Here is a 23,829-nt window from a genome sequence, read left to right as displayed (position 1 = left end):
GAGAAGTCAGGGAACATTTGTATAACTGTATTATCAATTTGGAGCTCCTTCTTTCGACTGGCCTTAATCAAAATATGATTGCGATGGGACTTGGTGTGCCCTCTCAACTGCAAAGAATGTAGAGAGGTCCTCAAGCACAACCTTTGTATATAACCAATTCTCAAGATAGTTCATAATGTTGGCACCCTCCACTATCTTAGGCAGTCTGACCACTCGAATATTATTGTGATGGGAACAATTTTATACATTTCCACTTTTCCTAACCTTAGATTTCACTGCTGTCAATTGAGCCTTCATTGCAGAAACGGTAGGTGGTAGTTCCCTCAGAATCTGTTAGTTTGTAGTGACTTTCTCCACAAGGTGCTTTTGATCATCTCATAAGAGGCCCAAGTCTGTGCTAATAGTAGCTATTTTGCATTCTAGTATCTCACAGGAGGCTATCATAGCTTGAAGTATGTCCTGTAACATCGGATTTCTAGGAGACCCCGCAGGCTAGGACTTGCCTTCAGCATGTTCTGGCAGGTAAGCCACACTCTCAGGACCCTGGTCCCTTCTGTGAGTAATCTTGCCCATAATTCTCAATATTGGGCTAATGCTAGCGGACACACTCTCTCCGTGCACCTGATCAATTACAGTGCTATCAATCTGGCAGGGGTCATACACACCACCCCCATAGTAGTGCAAACTGATGGTCAGAAAGAGCTTCAAGCAGGGGGGTGATAACCCATTCACGATAATATTCTGCTTAAGGACAGCAAGGGCCCAAACACATCTTGTCAGCCAAAGACTCCCCAGACACAGGCCTCATCTGCTGTTCTGAGCAAGAGCCTCATAACCACTGCCCAATCAGGGCTCTCTGTATTCTCTGGAATGATATAGGTTGTAAATCACCTCCTGGTCAGATTAATCACCCCCTTTTCCAAGGAGATGCTAGTAGAAAAGTGCTGGCAATGCTTTAGTCTGTTTCCTTTGTCGTACTTATATCGGTTATCTCTGAGACAGGGCTTCTTCTTTACAGCCTCTTCTAGCCGTCACTGGCATGGCAATGCGCTGTTCAGATCCAAGCTACTCCTTCAGACCCGGGTCAAAGTCACTCATGTGGTCCTCAGCTGATGCAGACTTAAGGCCCAGGGGCCCTGGGCCACAGCACCCAGCGATCTCCCAGATCTCCTTGCAATGCTCAGCAAGATGTCCCATGAACTCAAAGGACTAGGGCCAATACGTCTGAAGGGAGAATTCAGTGCCTCCATCTACACAGGGGGCCCAGCAGCCTCTAGCACTGGCATACCTCACATCTCTCACAAAGCTTTTCAGTTGGTATGCCTCTGTGCTGCAGCACTGCCGTCCGGCCTGCACTGTGTGACACAGGCTCCACTGCGTTTCTTCCTTTCAGGTTCCTCTGAGTACCTACTCATCTGCAGCAGTCTCCAGCCGGCAATAAAGCAGATATGGTACCCTGAGTAGCAGGCCAATGTGGAGGGGAGAGTTGGGGCTCTTAAGCTGGTCTCAGTTCATCAATTGGAGCTGGGTGCAGGTCAGCCAAGCGGAGCTCTGAGCAATGCTGTTCACTCCATTGGCATCAGGCCACACCCCACATGCTTACTTGATGCTGCTTAGATGGGACAATATCAAATTCCATGGGTGTTCAGCGGCAAAGCCAACATCAACAACTATGGAAGGCCTCTTTCATGCAGAGTAAGGCAAGGCAGCAACATGCACCGATTTGTCTTACTCCATATCTACAAGTCAATGAAAAGTCACACAGGGTGGTTTTATGTGGCCTTGTAGATATAGCTAAGCCCTGTATATCAGCTGAATGTTACCAAAGTGATATCTGGAGGTGCACATGGCTTTTAAATAAGTCCCTCAGTATGGCAATTGGTGTTATTCTGCTCCCAATCTGTATCATCATGATACCATCTGATGTACATGGCCTCTCCATCACCTGTGGCAAGTTCCAATGCACCCAGAGTGCTCAAGGGCTAGAAGCAGCAATCTTCGATTAGAGCCGAATGTGCACCACTGTAATTATCAATTGGCTCACTCTTGAAAACATACCCATAACATCACCACTGTCCTATAACCTTTTAGGTCTTTTGTTTAAAGTCAAATGTTTAAAAATATTAGATTTCAGTAAGTGCCACGGAATGAAGCAAAATAAACTACCCTCCTAATTTTCAAAATAAATATGAAGAAATCATGAGTGCATGGTCAACCTTCCCAAGTGTCATTTCATTTTCAGAGATGAAGTGGAATTAGTGGCCGACTTCTGTACAACTGATGAATTGATCCTGGAAACTGGACACTAGTACTGTCAGGCTTCTGGGTTATGAATATAATTGCCTGCAAGAGGACCCAGTTCCTTGGGGTTTACAATTAAAAAGAAAGGACCAGAAATGAGAAGCTCTTGAAAAGAAAGCCATGTCCAGGAGTTAGGATGACATCATTGTTTATTGATTGTATTTATGAACCAACTACTTACTAATGGTTTCACTCACCATGGTTACTCAACATTGCCCAGCTTTGTGGACTACTTCTATGTTCTATGAACAGTTCTTTATAATATTACAGAAATAATTATAATTTTAAAGACTATATATAATGCGAAAATGGAAATGAAAGAAATTTGATGCTCAGATGAGCTTAATTTTTCATAATTTTGCATCCAGAAATTTTACTCTTTATCTACTGAAAGATTACAGTTCTCTTTCTTTGCGTGCTTTTATAACAGCAAAATATTTATAATCTGCTAGATTGTACAAACCTTCAGTTTTGCGAGGATAAATGTGATCTTCCTCAATGACATAACCAGCCCCCTTGAGAGCATTCTTCACAAAATCTGCATCCAAGCAGAGAATAGGTAACTTGACATCACCGCACATGAAAAATGTCGCACAGAATTTTGTAATCATTATCAGATGTCCTCCAGTCTTTAACAGTGACGAGACATTGTTCAGTGCTTCGCAGTAGGACTTCTTGTCTGTTACAAAGTGCTCCACACAGTGAGCCAGGAGCAGACAGTCAGCTTGGGAGTGGATGACGGGAGACAAAGGGTTACTGCTCATGACGTCATATTTCAGAACTCTTGTAATTTTTTTTCGTAACATCTGTTCCTTCTCAGTCAATGTTTCACTGGAATAAAGAAATACAAGGTGATTAATATGCTTTTAATTGTTGACTGACACTTATTATGCAATGGGACCATCTTCATAGCTGCAATGGAAAAATGTATAAACCTTTTCAAGATGGCCGCTCCACTGCCCGTGCTGTTCACTTTCTGTCTTGCACTTCGCTGCAGCTATCAGTATGTTCTGTTATGTTATGTTAACAGGTATTTATTAAGCGCGCGGCTACTCCCGGGAGTGTCCCGGCGCTTTGGGTCACTGGGTTATTAGCTACAGCACATTCACATACACATCTCATTGCATTTCTGCCTTCCCTGGACTCCTATTAGACATGCTGGTGTCAGTTTATATTTTTGGAATTATTGTTTGCCCTGATGTAAAAGAGCATTCTATTCCTAGGCAATGTGAAAATATCCATCATTTCTTAAATATGGTCATTACCAGATACGTTTACGGTGATCCTTCCATCTACATCACACATTATTACAACCACTGTGTGGGAGCAGTCATCTCAATCGGCACCAATAAACCTTCCCATCAAATCAAATCCCTCACCAAAGCATGAAACAGCAAAATATAAGACCCTCACTTCCAAAAAATCCATTGAGTGAATATATATTTCTACCTGGGTTTCAAGACAAAATTCACAGTAGTCCCCACAGAGATTCTTTCTAGATACTGATGCATTGGAAGACTGGTGTCCTCAGACCCTGGCAATGAAACACATCACCTTAACCTCTTTCAAACCCCATTCTCTTCCACTGATTTCCAAAGCAATCCTCCTCAAATGTCTTCCACACAAATGCTGCTGGCCTCAAGACAACACCTTAAGTAAAACCTCAACATTTTATTTTATTCCTAACAGAAATCTGGTTAAATGTCTCCTCGGTTTATTGATAGATTAGAATATTGTGTCCATAAAAATAAGCCCCAAAATATTGAGATTGTAAGTGTAATTAAGTATATCCACTAGTGGGGGACGAAAAAAGGGGGGTAAGAAAGTGAGTTTCCTATTCTATTTCCCTTAGGGTTTATAGACATGAATACAACCTGAACAGCTGGACAGAATTACACCAAATTTGGTAGAAAGGTAGATCTTGGTCCAGTAAGCGACTCTTTTTGTAATTTGGTGAAAATCAGCTATGTAGTTTTCAAGATAGCAACTGTAATTCAAATGTGTATCTATAGGGGTTTGTCCCTCTGCAGATCCTCCTCGTATTCCTGATTCAACATGCCAACAGCAATGTAGTGATTGACTGGCCACACCTGATAGGAAATTTGGTGTTGTCATTGTGTTCATTCATATACGGTCCTAGTGGGGAAAATAAAGTTAAAAGGTGATAGAAGGGGTCAGGGTAAAGGTACCCTAACCCCATGGGACTAAGCAAGGGGTCTGTGAGGGATCCCTCATGGACCATAAATGTCCAAAAATGTTTTGATTTAAGCATCAGAGAATCCGCAGATCCTCCCCAGATCCTCATGGATTAGGGTGGATCTACCAATCCAGAACACAACAAATAAGCATACACTCACTCAGAGATCCATAACCCTACTCATTCCTCACTAACATACTCCAACACCACCTTACTCTCCCATGAAGTCACTCACACAGCCACTCACGCACCTATGCAGGCACTCTCACACCTACTCACAAATCGTCAAAACCACTCACATACATTTACACACCCACACAACCAATGATATACCTACTGACACACCCACACAGCCAGTCCCATACCCACTCACAGCCCCACACAGACAGTCACATACACACTCATATAGCCACCACACACTCACACACCCACACAACCACTCACACACACACTCACATCCCCTGAGACACCCAGGTTGCAGGGACATTATAGTTAGGAAACAGCAGTGAAAAAACATAGAAATTCACTGAATAAAAACAAAGGTTACAGGGACATTTTAGTTAGGTTCAGATTTTACACACACAAAACCACTGAAAATCAAAAGGTATAGTTACAGTTATCTCAAGTAACTATAATATGTGCCCTAAGGTAACTATACCTCAAGCCCTCATCATGCACTGCTATTTACCCCACATATTAAATTGCTCATGACATCTTCTATGACATCATTAATAATATTACTGCAACATTTGAAGTGAGCATTTTTATGAGAAACCTGTGCGTGGGGGTGTGAGTTATAGTTACCTTAGGGCCAATTTTGGACCCGGGGAGGGGGTCGATTGTGGACTAGGGGACCACATTCCCCAGGTCACAGCCTTTAAATTATGTTTTTAATAGGGGAGTGGGCTGTGGAGCTACCCCCTCCTCTCCTAACCGATTTTGGCACTGGGCTCACATCCCCCGGGCCTGGCTTTTTTACAGTAGGGTGAGGGAATGAACTGCCCCTCTACACCGGCCGATTTTGGCCCCGGGGACCTATCACCCGGCCTTTTTGCCATGGAGGAGGGGAGCAGCAAGGTGTTCCTTCTTGGAGCGATTTTGGCCCAGGGACCCCATCCCCCTGGGCCTGGCCATTATATTACAGGGTGGGGGTCTGCACAGCCCTCCTCCGGCCAATTTCTGCCCTGAGGACCCCATCCCCAGAGTTCCAGACACTATACTATCGGGGAGATTGCCTATGTGGCACTCTCCCAGAGTCAATATCTGTCCAGGAACGCCAATCCCTGTGGCCCAGCCATATTTTCCTGGGGGTCCCCAAGGAACACAGTCTGCACCTGGACTGCAGGAGTAGCCTGAAGGCACCTGCAGTTCCTGTCGGTGCCTCACCTCCTGCATGAACCAACATTGCTTCCACACATATGGAGGTGCTGAAAATACAGCTCCCTGTGTGTGAAAGCAATTTGCCTGTTCCCCTTCTCGCTTGAAAGTGGGCAAGGAAACAGATGAATGCTCTGCTTCCAGCAAGTGAGAGAATTTTCCCGCTCTCGCTTGCTGAAAGTGGAGTGTTTGTTATGGCTTGGCAGGAGCAGTTAAAGCTCCTGCCATGGAACAGTAATCCGCAATATACCAGGGTGAACACCCCAGGACAAAGCAGGAGCTGGCCCTGGGAGGTAGCTATCACCAGACAATCTATGGCTCCAAGAGAGGGGTGGCACAGCCCCCCTCCACTGTGATATATAGCCCAAGTGAGGTGGTGGTCCCTGGGGCTGTGGAAATTCTGTGCAGGCCCCCCATTTATTTGATGTTTAGCCTTGGGCAAGTGGCATGCATGGGGCCATATATATATATATAGGGCGGAACATGGATACCTATGAGGAAACTGCCAGCTGCCTCTCTTCATTGCCTTCCCGTGAGCAAGGGCTAGAGGAAGCCCGAAACGCGTTGGGACATTGATGGCCAAAGTTCATGCTGTACATACCGTGCTGTTGACCGTTGCTGCCTTGCAGAATAAAGATGTAAACACGCTGAGAATGGGCCTCCAAATGTCGGTTTATTACAATTGAATATATATATATATATATTCAGGTGCCTATATATTTGGTAACAGTTGATAAATCTTCATGAAATGCTGATACTTCACATGGGGTCTGGAAAGTTTTGGGGTGCTTTTGTGTAAAAGGGGCAGAGAAAAAGGTAGGGTCCCAACATGTGTTTTCCCTATGTTAATCCTATAGGACCATTAGACACGACTACAGCCAGAACTGCTGGACTGAATTATATCAAATTTGGCAGAAAGCTAAATCTTGGTTCACAGATCATGTATTTTGTGATTTGGTATAAATCTGTTCGGTAGTTTGGAAGATATTAACTGGAAAACACATTTTTATATCAGGGGATGTGGATTCAAATTCACTGATGAACTCCTGATTGGCTGGCTGCACCTCGACAGAAAAGATCATTATGTTTGCCGTGGAACGGTTGCAGTTGTTGAAATCATAGAGTGAATATTAAGTGAAGGGGACAGGTGAGAGGTTTATTGACCCCTTGTGAATGCTTGCAATGAAGAGTGAGGGTGTATTATGGCCATAAATATGGCTCCAATTTTTTTTTGATCATTCGTTTAATCTGCGGATTCCTCGCGAGGCGAGGCTAGGGATCCGCTAAGTTAAAGCAGCTGAAAAAATATATACATATAGAACAATATATACATATTTGTATCCTATTCTTCTCACAGCTACTCACATACCCATACAGATAATGTTACACCCCCTCTTATACCCATACAGTCATTTACACATTCAGTGTTCCACCCATATAGACACTGTCACACTGATTAACAACCCCATAATGACACTGTCACTCCTATTCCTAAACCCATACAGACATTGTCACACCCATTCATAAAGTCATATAGACATTGTCACATCCATTCACGTACCTAACCAGGCACTGTCACATCCATTGACAAAGTTGTACAGACACTGTCACACCTATTCACAATCCCTTAGAGACTGTCATACCCATTCAAATCCCCTTAGAGAGCCTGTTATACCCATCCACACACCCATAGAAACTAAATTACATCCATTCACAAATCCATAAAGTCACTGTTACACCTCCTAACAAATCTGTACAGACATTGTCACAGCCATTCAAAACTCCGTCAATACTCTGTCATACCCATTTACAACTCTAAAGAAATACTCTAATATACATTCATAACCCCATACAGACTCTATGACGCCTATTGGAAAACCTATAAAGACAGTGACACAACCATTCACAAACCCTTACAGTCACTGTCAAACCTATTGATAAACCTATAGAGACTGTCACACTCATTGACAACCTCATACAATCTTTGTTATATCCATTCATATACCCATACAGACACTGTCACACCCATTTACATCCAATACAGTCACTGTCACACCCATTGACAAACCAATACACACACCGTTACAGACATTCACAACCCCATATAGCTTCTGTCATGCCAATGCATATACCCATACAGACAATGTCACACTCATTCACAAGCACATACAGACATGTCCATACTCATTCACAAAGCCATATAGACACTGTTACACCAATTCATGTACCTAAACAAACAGTGTCAGAGCTATTCACATACAGACTCTATTAAACCCAAAACCCATACAGTCACTGTCACAGCTTTTAAGAACCCCATATAAACTGTCAAACCAATTAATATACCCATACATAGACTTTCATATATACTTACAACCCCGTACAGACTCTGTGATACCTATTCACAAACCTTTTGGGACACTGTCACACCCATTTACAAACCCATACAACACTATTACACCCTTTGGCAAACCCACTTATGCATCTAAAATAACACCAATTTAGACTATGTTATACCCACTGTGAAAAATCATTCAGAAGCTTTTAATCGAATTATTAAATGTGCTCTTTTTCATTGAATGTCTGCTTTTGGTTTATTGGGCTGCGGAGTCAAAAACCATTTGGGACATAGCGTGCCTCTTAGAAGAGCTTTTGTGTTAATTGTGAGTCTATGATAACTACATATACGAGTGATTGCAGAGTTTCCAGTTGTTCAGAAACACTCTGTTGCCTTCATCTGGGAAGTGAAAACCATCTCTCCTGTATATTCCATGCATGTTGAAATGCAGGTAAATATTTTTGCCAGAGTCCATGTTACAAGAGATTTATTAAGATATTTCCTGGCATTCTCTGTCTGTGGACAGAATTCAGAAAACAACTTCAATTTCTGCCTCTGGCATATCTTAGAAAACCCCAAGGCAGTGTAAGGGAAAAGTTTCATTAAATGTTCAAAGGTACTCTTCATTGGGATTTCCAGTCCTTTCTCAGTCACTGTGCCCAGGCCATTCCCACCACTGTGTACAATCTTGAGGGCTGGATGTTGGTTCTCCATAAAACTTTCAACCAATGGAAGCAGGTGATGCCACTTTAACTGGCCGAAGATGAGAGTGGTTTACCATTCTTCTGTTTGGTTTTTGCATGCTTTCTTGAAACAAGTTTGAAAACCTGATAGTGAGTACCAAACATGATCAACACCAATCACATTTAACAGGCATGTGTATCCATCTATAGCAAAAGAAAATGAAACAGAGGGTCTGAGTATTATTAAGATGGATGAAACTGAGCAGGATGTCAAAGGACATTTTGAAAGTGAGTAGATAATGAAAATAAAGTGAAGTGAACTGATAAGTAACTATGAATAAAAAGTGGTGAAGGAAAACAAAACAGAGGCATACATCAATGTATGGAGTAACACAAGGAGTGAAATGCTAATGTATGCTGTGAGATATTAAGGCATTTTATTATGTATACAGTTATACAATGAGATATACACAGATATGTAGATTAAGATGAGCTGGTTCACACTGATGCTTTTGCAAAGAGAGCAGGGTATAATTAAAGATATTTACTTTTTACAGATATTGATATAGCTATGCATAGACTAACAGAGAAAGGTTTACAGTAATGCATACATTACATAGTCAGGAAGAAACTGATGTGTGCATCATTTCTTATACTCATTCAGACCTCTTTTATTCTCCTTTATATACCTATACAGACACTGTTATACCCATTCATATACTGAACCAGAGACACTGACATCCTCTTATATACCCAATGAGAGACTCTCACGTACCCATACAAACTCATACATACGTACACTGTCATATCCTGTCACATACCCTTTTAGACCACCTTTAACCCTATCCACATTGCCATACAGTCTGCCCCCCATTCACATACATATACAGATAGTCGCATCCTCTCACATACCCATACATATACTGTCATCCCCTGTGAGAAGTTGGCCTGGCATATGCTGTCTCCTAGTTATAAGGGACACCTTGCACCAGTCCAATTCGACTCCTATTGATGATAGGTTTAAGACAACCTTTAAAGAAAGCTATCCTAGTGGTAGCTGTGGAGAGCAGCCTTCAGGCTAAGTCTTGAAGGAGTGTTAAGCTTATTGTTTTACCATAGATAACCTCTTGAATGACCAAATGAAAGAGTAGCCCACACAGGTATATATATAAAATATATGTATTTATTCTAAACAGAATCCCACAAGTCTCTTTATGAGGCTGAGGCAAAGTTACAATTCAAACAAGCATTGATAGATACAATAAAATAGCACTGGAATCATAGGGCCCCAGGGGGGGACCAAACCATATATTAAAAAAGTGGTATAAGAACCACGACAATTCTACAGACAATGCCTAGGGCATTTAGGATCGCTGGCCCCTTAAGAATCCACCCCAGGTTATGAGGAAGGGGACCCACGGGAGGCGTGTGCAGTGGAAATAGCTGCTATCGAGATCTCTATTAAAGTCTATAGAGAATGTTGCGGTTTGATTTAAACAGATTAAAGTCACTTCTAGCAGGAGTACAAAGTTAAAACTTTAGAGTTAAGCTTTTGAAGAGCCCACTACCACGAGAGTACTGAGGTACCACTGTTACCTGCCCCAGGGAAGCCGGGTGCATAGGTCGTTTTCGATGTCGGGTCGCGGGCTGATTTTCAATGGGAAAATGTTCAAAAGTGCTGCTAGCCAATGCCGTGAAGATTGAAGTTGTAGATCTTGTAGAGAAGAACCTGAAAGCAGAGGGGACAGAGTCTGGGTCACGGCACAGTGACCAGGGAGCTCAAAGCAAAGAGCCCTTCAATGTCGGGTGCTTCAAGTGGAAAGAGGTGTAGCTTGGATCTGCAGCCATGGGAGGCTTCAAGGAAGGCCAGCTTCGGGAGGGCAACTGTCCCACGTCGCATGAGGGTCGCTGCGGTGTTAGTGGCCGGATTGGATCCACTAAGCCTTGGCAACTGCAACCCACGCAAGATAAACAAATCAGCTACTGGTGCAGATCCACGAGGTCTGTGAGAGGTCTCCTTTGGAGAGACTGTAGAGCAGGCCTGGAGCAACCAGGGGAACTCTTAGATGTCGAGATTGTCCTCCGCTCGGGCCCACAATTTGAGAGACAAGGGACCGTGGAAGGCAGCTAAATGGAGTGTGTAAAAGGGAGCCCACGGGCCACCGGAGGGGGCTAGGGTGCTGATCTTTGGCACAAATGCTGCTTGGTGGTTGGCTCAAAAATGGGCCAAAGCACAACTTCCCCACTGGTCAGGGTCGTGTGCTACACAAGAGGTGGCTGGTGTCCTGGGGTATTGGGAATCTCGGCAACTACACGGTCCACGGCACAGGTTTGCTGTGCACACTCACTGGCCTCTGGGATGCTTAGGAAACCCACCTCAAGGGTGATGGAAGTCGACGAAGTTTGTGAGAGCAGCGAAGTTCCAACAGGGTCACTTGCAGTGTTTCAGGTGCCTGCCAAGCAGGGGGGTAACTCCTTTACCCCAAGGGAGATTTCTTCAGCCAGCTGGGCAGCAGCTCGTCGAAGGTCAAGTCTGTAAAGTCCAAGATTAATCTGAGGCTCTGGGGCCACGTTATTCACCTTTATCCCCAAGATTAGAGGAGTGTCCAGAGTAGTGTCCACCAATGAGAGGTGAGGCGGGAAAGGGTGGCTACACCCTCTCCCCTTTGGGTGTTTCCCGCCTGGGCGATGGGCAGGATGCCCCTGAACCGGTTCCAGGCGGTGTATGCAGAATGTAGGCGCTGTAGCTGCCTACGTGCAACTCTGAATGGCAACTTTGGTGCACCCACCCTGTTCCAATCCACATATCCTGTCTGGGGAGATGCTAGCACCTCCCTGCCACAAGAGCCCTATTGTCCAGCTGGCGAGACTGGGGTTTTCCCCAGCAACAGCCAGCCAGAGTCGTGTGGGTGGCGGGTAGTAGCCATTTTGTACTACATGTGCACTTTTAAATTGGTGTCCGAATTCTGCCGCTTTTCCCATATCGATCCTCTAGCAGGAGGGAATCGTGCCCTCATGCCCATGGCTGGACTGGGGGTAGGATTCCTACATGTTTGACACCAAACACGATATGGTTCTGTGTAGCCATTCTCAAGTTATCACGCTATCGCGATAGACTTATAATGCGGTTAAGAGTATATGGTATGGCTACACTACAAACAACCCAGCAATGATTTTACGAGGGTTTGCAGAGAGGCCCTACTCAGGTAGGGGTCTCCCCTCACACATACCTCAGCACCCAGCCCTGTAGGATTAGCAAGGCCTGCTATAGGGGTGACCTATGAGAGTACATGTGTTGTAATGGGGTGGGATATAGGGTACCTATATCCCTGTAAGGGGTGCTAGCACCACCTTACCCAGACTACAGTAGTGGTCTGGTGGTGTCAGTTTGTATGGCTGTCCCAGGGTGGCACAATAAGTGCTGCAGCCCTGGTAGGCCTACTGAGGGACCCATGCCCTGGGTACCTAGGGTACCATCTACAAGGGACTGTCAGGGCATCCTCAGCATCCAATTGGTTGGTACCTAGGGTACTCACATCGTTTAACAGAGGAAGCAGATAGGCTGGGGTCCTGGATAGCAGGGCCACAGACTGGCTAAAGTCATAAAAACAGTCAACACATCAGCAAAAAGTTGGGGGCAACTATGCAGTCGATGCCACTCTCCTACATAACCCCCTCCCCAAACGCAGGGACATTAAACTAACCTTGACCAGTTGAGTCTTCATGTTCTAAGTGGAAATATCTGGAGAGGCCATCTGCATTGGCATGGTTGCTCCCAGGTCTTTGTTCCACTGTATAGTCCATCCCCTGTAGGGACATGGACCACCTGAGTAGTTTGGGGTTTTCACCCTTCATCTGTTTTAGCCATAGGAGGGGCTTATGGTCTGTTTGAACAATGAAGTGAGTGCCAAACAAGTATGGCCTCAGCTTCTTCAAGGCCCAGACCACAGCAAAGGCCTCCCTCTCTATAGCTGACCAACATTTCTCTCAGGGGGTCAACCTTCTGCTAATAAAAGCTACTAGTTGATCGTGGCCCTCCTCATTCAGTTGTGATAACACAGCACCTACCCCCACCTCTGAAGCATCAGTTTGAACTATGAATTCTTTGGAGTAGTTGGGGCTTTGGAGCACTGGATTAGAGCACATTGCCTGTTTTAGGTCATCAAAAGCTTTCTGACAGCTGACAGTCCACTGAACCTTTTTGGGCATCCTCTTAGAGGTGAGGTCATTCAAGGCGGTCACAATCGATCCATATCCCTTTACAAACCTCCTATAGTAACCAGTCAGGCCCAAGAAAGTTCAAACCTGAGTCTGGGGGGTTGGAGCAACCCAGTCCATGATGGTCTGGATTTTGCTCTGAAGTGGTTGAACCTGGCCTCCACCTACAAGGTGACCCAGGTACACAACCTGACTCTGCCCTATCTGGCACTTAGTAGCCTTGATAGTGAGCCCAGCCATTTGCAGGGCTTCCAAAACTTTCCTCAGGTGGATCAGGTGATCTTCCCAGGTGGAGCTAAAGACAGCAATATCATCTAGATATGCTGCACTAAAGTCTTCCAGGCCTGAGAGGACTTGGTTCACCAACCTTTGAAAAGTGGCAGGTGCATTTTTCAAACCAAAGGGCATCACAATAGATTGATAATGCCAACCAGGGGTAGAAAATGCAGTTTTGGCTTTTGCAGACTCAGCTACCCTTATCTGCCAGTAGCAAGCTGCCAGATCAAATGTGCTCAGATATTTGTCTGAGGCCAATCTATCTATGAGCTCATCTGCTCTGGGAATTGGGTGTACATCAGTCTTAGTGACTGCATTGAGTCCCCTGTAGTCAACACAGAACCTCATCTCCCTCTTACCATCCTGGGTGTGAGGTTTTGGTACAAGGACTACGGGGCTAGCCCAAGGGCTATCTGAGGGCTCGATCACTCCTAATTCCAACATCTTTTGGACTTTTGTCGTTATGCAGTCCCTGACATGGTCAGGTTGCCTGTAGACTTTATTCTTGACAGGCAGACTGTCCCCAGTGTCCACTTCATGAGTGCACCAGGGGGTCTGACTTGGAGTCAGAGAAAACATGTGACTGTAAGACTGAAGAACTTGTCTATAGTCTGCTTGCTGCTGGTCAGTGAGGCTGCCTGCCAAGGCTACTCCATCAACTGACCCATCGTCAGGGTTCTGAGAGAGCAGGTCTGGGAGAGGGTCACTCTCTTCCTCCTGTCCCTCATCTGTTGCCATAAGCAAGCCCATGTCAGCCCTGTCCACATATGCTTTCAACCTATTGACATGAAGTACCCTGTGGGGACTTCTGAGAGTGCCAAGGTCTACCAAGTAGGTAACCTCTCCCTTTTTCTCCAAAATGGTATGGGGTCCACTCCACTTATCTTGGAGAGCTGCTGGGGCCACTGGCTCCAACACCCATACCTTCTGTCCTGGCTGGTACACCACCAGTACAGCCTTTTGGTCATGCCAGGCTTTCTGTAATTCCTGACTTGCCTCCAGGTTTTTAGTTGCCTTGTTCATGTACTCAGCCATCCTGGAGCGGAGACCAAGTACATAGTCGACTATATCCTGTTTAGGGGTTCGAGAGGTTGCTCCCATCCCTCTTTCACTAGACAGAGTGGCCCTCTAACAGGATGGCCAAACAAAAGTTCAAAGGGGCTATAACCAACCCCCTTTTGTGGCCCTTCCCTGTATGCAAAGAGAAGGCAGGGCAGAACAACATCCCATTTTCGCCTAAGCTTTTCTGGGAGCCCTTTGATCATATCCTTTAAGGTCTTGTTGAATCTCTCAACAAGGCCATTGCATTGAGGATGGTAAGGGGTGGTGAACTTGTAGTTAACCCCACACTCCTTCCACATTGCCTTGAGGTAGCTACTCATAAAGTTTGTACCTCTGTCAGACAATACCTCCTTAGGGAACCCCACTCTGGAAAAGACTCCCAGGAGGGCTCTTGCCACCACAGGTGCTGTGATGGTCCTAAGTGGAATAGATTCTGGGTATCTAGTGGCATGATCCACTACCACTAGAATGAACCTGTGCCCAGATGCTGTTGGTGGGTCTAGGGGACCAACAATGTCAATCCCCACCCGCTCAAAGGGCACCCCAACCACAGGCAATGGTATCAGGGGGGCCTTTGTGGATTTACCTGCCTTGCCACTGGCTTGACAGGTAGTGCAAGTGCTGCAAAAGCTCTTACATTCCTCACTCATTTGGGGCCAATGAAAGTGAGGGACAATTCTGTCCCAAGTCTTGTTTTGGCCCAGGTGTCCTGCTAAGGGAATATCATGGGCCAGTGTGAGCAGGAAGCCCCTAAACTTTTGAGGTATGACCAACCTCCTGGCTGCACCAGGCTTGGGGTCTCGACCCTCAGAGTAAAGGAGCCCTTCATCCCAATATACCTTATGGGACCCACTGGCATTCCCTGCAGCCTCAGCAGCAGCTTGCTGTCTGAGGGGTTCAAGAGTAAGCCAGCTCTGCTGCTCCAGGCTCAAGTCTGCCTTAGAAGGTCCCCCTGCCCCCAAGAACTCAACCTGATCAGGTTCCAGTTCATCTGGGGCAGTTCCTTGTTCAGGAGATAGATCCTCTTCTGCTAAAAGAGTTTCTACAGACTGATCCTGGGGGAAGGCTCCGTCTTCCCCTGCTACTCCTCCTCTTGGAAGGTCCTTGGTCCATTTTTACAGGATCCAAGGCCTGTTCAGTTCCTGTCAGCTTTGCTTTTGACCTTGTCAGGGCAAATACTTCTGCTGGTATACCCAACATTGCTGCATGGGTACTTAGCTCCACCTCAGCCCATGCTGAGGTCTCCAAATCATTCCCTAGTAAACTTTCAACAGGTAGGTCTGCACTCACCACAACTTTCCTGAGGCCAGTTACCCCTCCCCAGGAGAAGTTCACAACTGCTAGAGCATAGTTAGTACTGACATTGCTTGCATTGGTCACTTGGTAAGTTTCCCCAAGTATGATTTGCTTAGGGTCCACAAGGTCCTTAGTCACCATGGTGACACTGGCCCCTGTATCCCTGTAAGCTAGTGACTCCCTTCCATTTATTTTTGGCTGTTGTCTGTATTTGCCCAGACCACTGGGGCTCACAAACAGGGACAGGTCCCCATCACAAACTAGAACAGACTGAGTAGGAGTTCTGACTAGGCCAGAGTCCTCTCCAGATCCCAGGGTCAACCCTACTATGCCCTTGTTCTGTGTACCACCACCTATAGCTGGACTAGAGGGAACAGGTGCCTTAGGGGCAGGTGTGGTACTGTTGGACTCTTTGGCCTTATTACAATCTGAAGTCCAATGGGTTTTCTGTTTACAGAATTTACACCATGGCTTCCTTGGTTGTTTAGCTTTAGTAGCTTGGGTGTTCTCAGATGCAGATTTTTGGGGGCCTGTTGAAGACTGCTGGTCTTTTCCCTTTTCCCCACCCTTCTCAGAGTTCTTGACATCTTCCTTTTTAGTTGCACCCCCCAAGGGCTGGACCATCTGCTTAATCCTGGTTCTGACCCATTTGTCTGCCTTCTTTCCCAATTCTTGGGGAGAGGTCAGATCTGAGTCCACCAGGTGCTGATGTAAGAGCTGATTCTGACAATTATTAAGGATCTGCTCCCTCATTATGAGATTATACAATCCTTGGTAATCATTTACTTTACTGCGATTTAACCAACCTTCCAGTGCCCTGCTAGCACAATAAAAAAAGTCTATCCAATCACGATTTTGTGCTTTTTGGTTGTCTCTGAACTTAAGTCTGTGCTGATCAGTGGCTAAGCCAAACCCATCTATTAAAGCATCTCTCAAGATATAGTAATCATCTGCATCCTCTTCTCTTTCAGAGAGGAGCTTGTCTCTTCCTTTGTCTGCAAAGGAGAGCCACAGGATTGCTGCCCACTGCTCTACTGGGACCCTTTGTACTTTACAGGCCCTCTCAAGAGCAGAGATCCATTTGTGGATGTCATCCCCTGTATGATAGGGGGGCACAATCTTGTGGAGGTTCCTATTGTCAGGGACTTTCTCTCTAACTCTAGGGGTTTCATTACTGCCACCAGGGGTCTCTAGACCCCACTTTCTTGAAGCGTTCTGAAGCTCCAGGGATTCCCTGTCCACTGCTAACTGTTCTCTCCTGAGCTGAAGTTTAGCCTGCTCAAACTGTATCAGTCTGCATTTCCTCTCTTGGGAGGATTCTCTTCTCTGAGAAGAGGCAGTGGTCCCCTTGGATCTCTCAGAATAGTTGGACCCCTCTGAGGGGGATCTTTTCCTTCTGCTTGGACCCACCATTCTCCCTTTAGGGATGAAGAGAGTGCCTTTTGGGCCATCACCTCCATGTTGTGAATGGTCTTGTTCATCCAGGTTGAGTTCATCTTCCTCTTCCTGGTCCTCATCAGAGTCCACCCCAGGGGTGTCCTCTTCTGGGGGATGCCCACCCAACCTGTCTACCCCATCAGACATTAAAGTCTGCTAAAAAGTCTGCTATGAGCAGGATTTCCCTGAGACGTTGGGTATTGGCACCTTTGTTTGTCTTAAGTTGCCTAGAGGTGCACATCTCCCTCAGCTCAGCAAAGGAGAGATGATCATATTTGTCGACTGGGACCCTCTGGGGTCCTTCCAGAGCCTTTTGGGCACCTGAACTTAAAGACATTTCTAGTGTAGTGGTACTGGTGTATCTACCTACACTAGGTGTGGCCTACTGAACCCTTTCTTGAGTTGTAGTCAAGGTGTGCTAAACCCTCTACACACAACTCCTAAGTTCAGTAGAACTTATTATATTCTAAGCTTGAATTTATATGTACCTTTGGTACCAAGTGGCTTTCACTTTAGAAATTCAATTTGTTATCTGGTAAAACAATGGCAAGCTTGAATACCACCGCTGCCACCAATGTGAGAAGTTGGCCTGGCATATGCTGTCTCCTAGTTATAGGGGAAACCTTGCACCAGTCTAACTCGACTCCTATTGATGATAGGTTTAAGACAACCTTTAAAGAAAGCTATCCTAGTGATAGCTGTGGAGCGCAGCCTTCAGGCTAAGTCTTGAAGGAGTGTTAAGCTTATTGTTTTACCATAGATAACCTCTTGAATGACCAAATGAAAGAGTAGCCCACACAGGTATATATATAAAATATATGTATTTATTCTAAACAGAATCCCACAAGTCTCTTTATGAGGCTGAGGCAAAGTTACAAATCAAACAAGCATTGATAGATACAATAAAATAGCACTGGTATCATAGGGCCCCAGGGGGGGACCAAACCATATATTAAAAAAGTGGTATAAGAACCACGACAATTCTACAGACAATGCCTAGGGCATTTAGGATCGCTGGCCCCTTAAGAATCCACCCCAGGTTATGAGGAAGGGGACACACGGGAGGCGCATGCAGTGGAAATAGCTGCTATCGGGATCTCTATTAAAGCCTATGGAGAATGTTGCGGTTTGATTTAAACAGATTAAAGTCACTTCTAGCAGGAGTACAAAGTTAAAACTTTAGAGTTAAGCTTTTGAAGAGCCCACTACCACGAGAGTACCGAGGTACAACTGTTACCTGCCCCAGGGAAGCCGGGTGCATAGGTTGTTTTCGATGTCGGGTCGCGGGCTGATTTTCAATGGGAAAATGTTTAAAAGTGCTGCTAGCCAAAAGCGTCGATGATGCCGTGAAGATTGAAGTTGTAGATCTTGTAGAGAAGAACCTGAAAGCAGAGGGGACAGAGTCTGGGTCACGGCACAGTGACCAGGGAGCTCAAAGCAAAGAGCCCTTCAATGTCGGGTGCTTCAAGTGGAAAGAAGTGTAGCATGGATCTGCAGCCACGGGCTCCGGGAGGCTTCAAGGAAGGCCAGCTTGGGGAGGGCAACTGTTCCATGTCAGATGAGGGTCGCTGCAGTAATAGTGGCCGGATTGGATTCACTAAGCCTTGGCAACCACAACCCACGCAAGATAAACAAATCAGCTACTGGTGCACACCCACGAGGTCTGTGAGAGGTCTCCTTTGAAGAGACTGTAGAGCAGGTCTCGAGCAACCAGGGGGACTCTTAGATGTCAAGATTGTCTTCTGATCGGGCCCACAAGTTGAGAGACAAGGGACCGCAGAAGGCAGCAAAATGGAGTGCGTAAAAGGGAGCCCACGGGCCACCAAAGGGGGCTAGGGTGCTGATCTTTGGCACAAATGCTGCTTTATGGTTGGCTAAAAAATGGGCCAAAGCACAACTTCCCCACTGGTCAGGGTCGTGTGCTATGTAAGAGGTGGCTGTTGTCCTGGGGTATTGGGAATCTCGGCACCCACGTGGTCCACGGTGCTCAGGCTTGCTGTGCACACTCACTGGCCTCTGGGATGCTAAGGAAACCCACCTCAAGGGTGATGGAAGTCGACGAAGTTTGTGAGAGCAGCGAAGTTCCAACAGGGTCACTTGCAGTGTTTCAGGTGCCTGCCAAGCAGGGGGGTAACTCGTTTACCCCAAGGGAGATTTCTTCATCCAGCTGGGCAGCAGCTCGTCGAAGGTCAAGTCTGTAAAGTCCAAGATTAATCTGAGGCTCTGGGGCCACGTTATTCACCTTTATCCCCAAGATTAGTGGAGTGTCCAGAGTAGTGTCCACCAATGAGAGGTGAGGCAGGAAAGGATGGCTACACCCTCTCCCCTTTGTGTGTTTCCCACCTGGGCGATGGGCAGGATGCCCCTGAACCGGTTCCAGGCGGTGTATGCAGATTGTAGGCGCTGTAGCTGCCTACGTGCAACTCTGAAAGGCAACTTTGGTGCACCCACCCTGTTCCAATCCACATATCCTGTCTGGGGAGATAGCACCTCCCTTCCACAGGAGCCCTGTTGTCCAGCTGGTGAGGCTGGGGTTTTCCCCAGCAACAGCCAGCCAGAGTCGTGTGGGTGGCGGGTAGTAGCCATTTTGTACTACTTGTGCACTTTTAAATTGGTGTCCGAATTCTGCTGCTTTTCCCATATCGCCCCTCTAGCAGGGGGGAATCGTGCCCTCATGCCCATGGCTGGACTGGGGGTAGGATTCCTACATGTTTGACACCAAACACAATATGGTTCTGTGTAGCCATTCTCAAGTAATCACGCTATCGCAATAGACTTATAATGCGGTTAAGAGTATATGGTATGGCTACACTACAAACAACCCAGCAATGATTTTACGAGGGTTGCAGAGAGGCCCTACTCAGGTAGGGGTCCCCCCTCACACATACCTCAGCACCCTGCCCTTTAGGATTAGCAAAGTCTGCTATAGGGGTGACCTATGAGAGTACATGTGTTGTAATGGGGTGGGATATATGGTACCTATATCCCTGTAAGGGGTGCTAGCACCACCTTACCCAGACTACAGTAGTGGTCTGGTGGTGTCAGTTTGTATGGCTCTCCCAGGGTGGCACAATAAGTGCTGCAGCCCTGGTAGGCCTACTGAGGGACCCATGCCCTGGGTACCTAGGGTACCATCTACAAGGGACTGTCAGGGCATCCTCAGCATCCAATTGGTTGGTACCTAGGGTACTCACATCGTTTAACAGAGGAAGCAGATAGGCTGGGGTCCTGGATAGCAGGGCCACACCCTGGCTAAAGTCATAAAACAGTCAAAACATCAGCAAAAAGTTGGGGGCAACTATGCAGTCGATGCCACTCTCCTACATCCCCTCTTACATACCTATACATACAATGTCCTATCCTCTCATATACCCATTTAGACCTCCTTAACCCTATCCACAAATCCATACAGTCTGACCCCGTTCACATACCCATAAAAATAGTCACATCCTCTCACATCACCATACATATACTGTCAACCTCTCTCACATATCCATACAGAGTGTGTCATATCCATTCTAACATGCACTGTCATATCCTGTCATATACCCATTTAGACCTCCTGAACCCTATCCGTATACCCATACAGTCTGACCCCCATTCACATACCCATACAGATAGTCACATCCTCTCACATATCCGTACATATACTGTCAACACCTCTCACATACCCATACAGAGTGTGTCATATCCATTCTAATATGCGTACAGAGACTCTCACATATCCATGCAGACACCCTTATACCCCTTCACATAGCTATACACAACTTTAACACCCTTTCCCTCACTCATTAAGTCCTGCTTTATTCCCATTCTTATACTCATAGAGACAATCTGACACCCATTCTCATACTCAGACACTGTTAAACCCACAGGCACTATTATACTGATTCACAAACTGAAACAGAGACTCTGACATCCTCTTATATACCCAAAGACTCGAACACCCTCTCACATACATATTCACATCCTGTCATATACCAATTCAGACCTGTCACATCTTCCCACATACCAATGTATATTGGCAACACGCCTGACTCCATTTCTGAATTTCAATCTACCATGGTGCACATCAGTTACTGGATGAACAGCAACCATGTAAATTTAAATCCAGATAAAACTGAACTGATTCTGATAGTCAGTGCTCAGAACACTTGGAGCTCACACTTTTGGCCAACTGAGCTGGACTCCCCCCAGCTCCATCTACTTCAGCTAAGAGCCTCGAGGCCACAATCAATTGTGAACTGTCTATGACGTCCCAGATTAGAACAGTAGTTTGACCAGTTTCTTCCAGTTGCGGCAGATAAGGAAGATCAGCAGACTCCTTACCATGTAGGCACTGGTCCAGGTTATCTTAGCCCAGGTCATTTTCCATATAGATTATGCTAACTCACTGTATTTTGGTCTGCAAACGCATCTAGTCAAAAGAATGCAGCTGGTGCAGAATCAGGCAGCTAGAGATGGCAACACGCCTCCCCTCTTATCAGGAAGCTACATTAGCTTCCCATAATGCAATGTTGCGCCTTCATAATTGGGTGTCTCATCTTCAAATCTTTGCACAGTGCCCACCCAACATTTGTTTCGAATCTTATTGAGAGACTTAAACCCACCTGCAAATTGCCGGCTGCCACATAAATCTTCTGGTCATTCCACATAACAACCAGAAGAGACTAGGCATCAGCAGGTTTGCAGTGTTGGCCCCCCACTTTTGGAATACCCTCTGCCTAGGAATCAGATCCTGTACAGACCTGCTGACATTCATGAGACTCCTTAAGACATGGCTTTTTATGCAGGCATACTAATAACTCACCAGGTCTCAGATTCTCCTATTTTCAGTGCCAAGAAAACGACCGGTGTACGTGAGCTCTAGAAATATTTTTACCATAACATAACATATATTGTCACAGCCTCACAAATACCCATACACACACAGTAATACCATTTACATACTGATACAGTGATTCTCACATGCTCACATATACCCATGCAGAGTCTCACACCCTCTCAGGTACCCATATATAGTCAAGTCAAGTTAAGTTTATTGTTTTTATGAAACACAGTATATTCTATACATTTGTAAAATGACATGATTGTGTGTAATGTATCATACTTCTGTCAGCAGGTGAGGGGTGTTTTTGGGATGTTTTAATAGGCTATGTCTAACAATGTCATGAATGTACAGTTTAACTGAGAAGCTCTGGGCTGAAAACAGGCAATTACAGTTTCCCTGCAGGTGCATTTGTTTCTCTTATTAAACCGCTCTTTAGGTATTGTCGTCTGGTTGTTTGCAGACCCGAGCAGGTACAGATTATCTCTGTTATAATTACAGTATTTGCATGCTGTAGGGCCGTTATATTTCCATATTGGCAAGGCTGCAAATGCTGGTATGTTTCCCATGCATGTGGAAAGAAATCATTGTTTGATATGTGCCAAAAAAGGGATGGTCATATACAAGGCAGCAAAGAACTCTGTATAATATTTCATTACCCTCCATGCATGTGGTACTGGGTACTAAAGTTGATTTTGTCTCCGAACGTGGAGATCATTTTTGTGGTTTTGTTTGTTACCCTTCTAAAGGTGTCATAGGTCATGCCTGATGTCCATAGCTGCGTGAGATCTAACTGTTTGATGGAGGCATGTAGGTATTTATGGTGCTCTGATAACTGATTATGTTGAAGTGCTGATCATAAGCCCTCATTTAAACAGTTGGTTGAACAGCTGTTTTTTACTGCTGTCACTCATCTTGATAGATCTTGCTTAACAAGGCCAAATGGATTTATGTCAGGGACGAACCCCGCTGTAAATTAAATACTCTCCAAAATGCACTTATGTGTATCTTGTCCAGTATTTCGGAACCTCGTTCTTACATCGCCATACTCGGAAAAGTGCTTGTTGGAATTAATTGGGAGGCCATTACCATTAAGAGCGACTGAAGAGATGGCCCGTTCAGTTTCCTTGCCAAGAGATAAAAGTGTAAATTAGGGGTGTCTCCTTCAGATTGATATACTATTTTTGCAGTGTAAAATTCCCTCTCTAGTCTAAGTGTACGTCTAGATATTTATATTGCACTACTGATTCAAGGCACGATTCATTCAAAAAGAATCTGGGGCAGGGCTCAGAGGAATATTCAGTGACATTGTTTTTGTTTTTGCTATATTTATCTCCAGGTCATTGTCTCATGCATGGTGTGTGCAATGATGTTGTAATCCCACTCTGGTTAGACTAAATGAGATGATATCATCGGCGTAAAATAAAAGGGTGGGTTGAAGCAGACACAGATGGGAGGGGGATTTAATTTGGTCAAGCACAGGTGTAAGATCTGACAGGAAGATATTGATATAGCTATGCATACAGTAACAGAGAAACAGATGGGGTTTTGGCTCTCAAAAAGTACTAGTGAGTTGACTATATTAGTGGGTTCGTCCATGTTGTTTTTCGTGTACTTTATCCCTGGGATAGGGACGTACCTCCTTAGAATCCTCGCTCTCTCCTTTGTTTACATATGGTTCTGACAGACCCATACAGAGAGTGATATACCCTCCGACATATCCATACAGTGACTCTTACATCCTCTCAAATACCCATATAGACATTTAAATATCCATACAGAGAGTCACACACCCTGTCACATACTTATAAATAGAATA

The 23,829-nt window shown here is 45.4% G+C and overlaps 1 protein-coding gene across 1 annotated transcript in view; it reads right to left on the bottom strand.

The window, feature by feature from the left end:
* Window positions 1–2,432: 2,432 nt before the first annotated feature.
* The window catches only part of LOC146829782 (nicotinamide N-methyltransferase-like), a 74,032-nt gene continuing 52,635 nt past the window's right edge, over window positions 2,433–23,829 (bottom strand). The window contains exon 3 of the mRNA XM_085608497.1: window positions 2,433–3,132. Within this exon, the coding sequence (XP_085464623.1) occupies window positions 2,697–3,132 (436 nt within the window). The 3' untranslated portion in view covers window positions 2,433–2,696. The remainder of the gene's footprint in view (window positions 3,133–23,829) is intronic.

The sequence above is a fragment of the Triturus cristatus genome, chromosome 5_2 (assembly GCF_964204655.1).
Source record: "Triturus cristatus chromosome 5_2, aTriCri1.1, whole genome shotgun sequence".
Classification (NCBI taxonomy): Eukaryota; Metazoa; Chordata; class Amphibia; order Caudata; family Salamandridae; genus Triturus; species Triturus cristatus.
Note: the sequence above shows the minus strand (reverse complement) of the source record. Positions and strands in the feature narration are given on the sequence as shown.